Source organism: Haliotis asinina, chromosome 4, assembly GCF_037392515.1.
Source record: "Haliotis asinina isolate JCU_RB_2024 chromosome 4, JCU_Hal_asi_v2, whole genome shotgun sequence".
Classification (NCBI taxonomy): Eukaryota; Metazoa; Mollusca; class Gastropoda; order Lepetellida; family Haliotidae; genus Haliotis; species Haliotis asinina.
The window spans coordinates 81,209,454-81,214,408 of NC_090283.1; the positions used below are offsets into that span (position 1 = coordinate 81,209,454).

Genomic DNA, 4,955 nt, shown 5'->3' on the forward strand with positions numbered 1-4,955 from the left:
ATAAACTATTGAAGCTATGGCATGGCAACTATTGAAGTTATGCCATGGCAACTATTGAAAGAGTTAAGATTTATAGTCACGTCGCCAATGTTTCACTCATACAGTCATTACACGAGGCTCATATTGATGGTAATGTATTAATTTTAATAGCTACTAACGATTAGCTGTAAAATATCCCACTATAAGTATCAGACATGCATGTAACTTTAAAATATACCAATATTTATGATAATATAATATAAAACCAGGCTAAAGATCGCCGGCAACCGAAGGTAGATCACCATAATAGCTACTATTTGTAGAAACATTCAAATATAAAGTACAAGTAATGAACGCATCTGTTTAAAAGAGCATACCTGAACTAGATTTTTAATGCGCGCTTCGAACATGCAATGAGCGCGGAATATAAATGCAATATAAATGCAATATAAATATAAGTCATGGCATATAAACTATTGAAACATGGCATATACAGTATTTAAGTTGCGGCATATACAAACTATTAAAGCCATAGCATGTGAACTATTGACGTCATGGCACATATACTATTAACGTCATGGCACATATACTATTGACGCCATGGCACATATACTATTGACGCCATGGCATAAACTATTGACGTCATGGTAAATAATCTGTTGAAGTCATGGCATATAAACTATTGAAGTCATGACATATACTATTGGCGCCATGACATATAAAGTATTGAAGTCATGGCATGTAAACTACTGACATATAAGCTATTGATGTCACAACGATGTCAATGCAGCCTCTCAGCTTCTCAGCTGATAGTCCCATATGGCAGAGGTCTTCATGCATGTAGATTCGTACAAATCCACTAGGAAATCGTTAAGATTGTACAGCGGGAGTCTATCATTGGGATCGCTTGCCAAACACTGCTGAATTGTGGTGTAGAAAGACTTGTTGTTTACGTAATCAGCAATATGGGCCATGATTATACCTAGTGAGTACACGTCGCTAGCGGGAGTAGTGATGCCGAAGTGAGCCTCTGGGGATGGAAATGGATTGCCTGGTCCTTGCGTAAAGTTCTGCATGAAGGAGTTCCCTTTTCTGAAGGTGGCGTCCCCGAAGTCAACGACGTACACCATCGGCATGGGTCCGTGCCACGACACCACGATGTTCTTGTCGTGCAGGTCGTTGAACAGTACGTATCGCTTATGCATTTCCAGTAGAGCAGTACTTAGTTGCTGGGCTATGTTTATCCAGTCACAGTCTGGGAGCATCCCTAGCAACAGAAGATCGTACATGGTCGTTCCGTTTGGAATATATTCCATGACGATACCGAGGTCTAATATATCAGGACCCATTGGCAGTAAGCCATGGAACCGAGGCACGTGGGGAACCCCTTGCAGGTACGTCATGAGAGTTGCTTCATGCATTATTGATTCTAGTGGGGCTCCGTCGAACACCTTCACGACGACGTCCTCATCTGTGTGGAGTAATCTCCCCGTGTACAACTCAGCTTGCGCACCCGAACCCGCCTTGTCGTCGAACACGTGTACATTGTTGACGTTCAGTAACACCGGAGGGAACTCATGAAGGTCACGGGGGATGCCGTCATCGAGGAAACCAAAGTTCAGGACGGATGGGGGTACTGCCTTTCTCGGACAGACTGTCGTATTAAGGTTGAAGGCAGAGACTGCAAGTTAAGGAGAATGGGTTGTTAAAAAGTTCTGTCAGAAACAGGACTTATCTGAAACAGACTATGGCTTTATGCAAATTAGAGTGCGATGATATAATATTACAAAGGCTACTTTTTACATGTCCATTCTGAACTTAGACTGAGCGTCATTATAAACGATAGCTGACGTAAAAAATAATAACTTTCGTGCTGAAACTATGGCGGGCGTAAGGGCGTAACGACCATGGGATCTCACTGTCACTATAAAAAGAAACAGGTAGGAGGAGGTCGTCTCAAAAACAAAACCAGGACGGGTGAAGCAGACGATGGTTGCGGTTGGGCTGGGAGATAGCGATATCGGCTAAGATATGGTAATTTCATAGGCTAATTAAAGTAGTGAAGGACACGGCATGTCCTAATTTATATTTAACATTATCCAGTCCTGTCGATCAACACATGCGATAAGGCTAAAAATGTCTTTGAGAGGACCCCTTGTGCCAGTAGGCAGCGCATGCGTTTAATGCCACGTGAGTCGACGGTCAGAGGTCATACCTGACTGAGTGACCTAACTGTCATCTATAGTCTCATCTTATATTTTCAGCAGTTATTCGTGTTTCGTGAGTAAACATGCTTTTCTGTATACCCTCGAGCTCTCAAGCATCCTACTGAATGCCCAGTTAGGCCGAAGTCAGTCATTGCGGCATATCCCATTTGAGTTGTGCACATTTGAGGGATACAGAGCCTAAATCAGCACAAAACAGTGTCGACTTAGAGTCCCTAAAACAGCCCAAAACAGGACCGACAGGGTAGAGAGCCTAAAACAGCCCAAAACATGGTCGACGGGGATGCAGAGCCTAAAACAGCCCAAAACAGGGTCAACAGGGATGCAGACCCTAAAACAGTCTTCTATTTCGACATTAGTTTACATGAAACTCCGTGGACAATTACTGGGTCTGGTGCAAAGACTCACAATCTGGAAAACGTTTTCTATTCGATTCCGAATACGTGCACACATGGCCTAAAATAACAGTTAGACGCCTTGAAAAGCATCTTGTATTTGGGGGAACAGTCAACCAGGCTGCTTGTTGACATGCAAGGTGAAATGAAATTTTACAAGGAATATTTAACTAGTAAGATGTGTGTGTGTTGTCTATGAGAGCGGTCTGATATTAATTCAATCTAGACCAGACCATCCAAATGACTGACACCATGAGCGTCTATCTGCGGAATGCGACACGATGATGTTGAAACAAAGGACTCCGATCATCCGATGGCGTGTTTCCTACGACAGCCACGGATGTTACTGACGTCTATCTCTACCCCCAATCTCAGAGTTCTACAGATGCGGCACATAGTTCAAACATAGTGAGTCAATTGTTCAGGGTTGATCTTAGAAGGAATATCTGAGTATTGTTGTATGCACTTGCACATTGGAAAGTTAAATATTTTAAGTTTCGGAGTTATTTGTTAAAGTGTCAGCATTGAGTTAGGGTGTTGGAGAAACAGTGTGTGTGGATGTGAAATAGTAGATCAAAATAAACAATCAATCTGTCTGATCAAAGTACATACTAACCTGCGAGGGAGAAACAGTGTGTGTGGATGTGAAATAGTAGATGAAAATAAAAAATCAATCTGTCTGATCAAAGTACATACTAACCTGCGAGGGAGAAACAGTGTGTGTGGATGTGAAATAGTAGATCAAAATAAACAATCAATCTGTCTGATCAAAGTACATACTAACCTGCGAGGGAGAAACAGTGTGTGTGGATGTGAAATAGTAGATGAAAATAAAAAATCAATCTGTCTGATCAAAGTACATACTAACCTGCGAGGGAGAAACAGTGTGTGTGGATGTGAAATAGTAGATCAAAATAAACAATCAATCTGTCTGATCAAAGTACATACTAACCTGCGAGGGAGAAACAGTGTGTGTGGATGTGAAATAGTTGATGAAAATAAAAAATCAATCTGTTTGATCAAAGTACATACTAACCTGCGAGGGAGAAACAGTGTGTGTGGATGTGAAATAGTAGATCAAAATAAACAATCAATCTGTTTGATCAAAGTACATACTAACCTGCGAGGGAGAAACAGAAGGTGATGGAAACGACTTGCACTTTCATCACTGAAAAGAAAACGCTTCTTTCAGTGTGTATGCTGTTCCTGGTATATTAGTAAAATTTTCGGTTTCCTTGGACAGAACACAATTACAACCATCTGAGTGGGACGACGGAATCAAAGGTGTGAAACTAAATTTAGTTTCGTGTTGCACTCATTTCTTCACGGCTGTCAACCACTAATATGACTCGGAGATATGTGTAACTATGTACTTGTTATCATTCCCACATGGGTACAATGTTGTGAAACCCATTTCTGGTATCCCAGCCCCGTGATATTGAATGCTAAACTCGCTCACTTACTTTTCTTATCATCAGGGTTAAGGAGAATTATCAACAACAGTCTTACCTGAGATCGAGAAGTCATAAAGTCGAATAGGTACAGACGTACAATTCCCCTGAGATGAATTAATACTTGTATACGTAGTACATGAATATATAAATATTTATGAATGTACATATATAAATATTCATGTATCGAGCTGATGTTAGGCGGCTGGCGAGCTAGCTAAAGCGCCAGGCTAGTGATCCAGGGAGGTTGAGGTGTCGGGATCGAGACCACCTGTGACCGGGTTTAAAAACCTTAGAGTCAACTTTGTATGCAGACTCTTTCCGTGCTGTCACAACCCCCGGTGTGCACTTAAAATAACCCACAAATCCGTTGGTATATGACCAGATGGAGGCTACATGAAAACGTGTAAACACCTGGTTGCGGGTCCATCAACGTGCAGTGAACCTGGACAGAATGCTGTGACTATGTGTCCCAGTCTACCAAACTGTGAAGTGGGTACCTTGTTAGCATGAGACAGCCACAATAAACTCGGTGCGCCTAGTGGCAGCAAGAGTTTCACACTCCTCAGGGAGTTGAGATTGATGATACGATGTGACGTTTAGATTGATGTCCAATGATCGTGGGAAAGAAATACCAGCGCCTTGAGGAGGAATGCTAGGGACATTGATATGTGCGATGTGACGTTTAGATTGATGTCCAATGATCGTGGGAAAGAAATACCAGCGCCTTGAGGAGGAATGCTAGGGACATTGATATGTGCGATGTGACGTTTAGATTGATGTCCAATGATCGTGGGAAAGAAATACCAGCGCCTTGAGGAGGAATGCTAGGGACATTGATATGTGCGATGTGACGTTTAGATTGATGTCCAATGATCGTGGGAAAGAAATACCAGCGCCTTGAG

At 42.1% G+C, this 4,955-nt stretch overlaps 1 protein-coding gene across 1 annotated transcript; it reads right to left on the reverse strand.

Moving 5' to 3' along the window:
- Positions 1–773: 773 nt before the first annotated feature.
- On the reverse strand, positions 774–3,765 carry LOC137281188 (serine/threonine-protein kinase PrkC-like). Its single transcript, XM_067812309.1, has 2 exons — positions 3,720–3,765; positions 774–1,660 (listed from the first exon to the last, which is right to left on the reverse strand). Exons 1-2 carry the CDS (start codon positions 3,763–3,765, stop codon positions 774–776), a joined length of 933 nt encoding a protein of 310 aa, XP_067668410.1.
- Positions 3,766–4,955: the final 1,190 nt, after the last annotated feature.

Bases quoted from the DNA above. Each gene is read 5' to 3' on its own strand.
- LOC137281188 (XM_067812309.1), bottom strand. From the start codon at position 3,765: ATGAAAGTGCAAGTCGTTTCCATCACCTTCTGTTTCTCCCTCGCAG. The intron at 1,661-3,719 runs GTTAGTATGTAC...CTTAACTTGCAG, and splicing joins CTTCTGTTTCTCCCTCGCAG to TCTCTGCCTTCAACCTTAAT.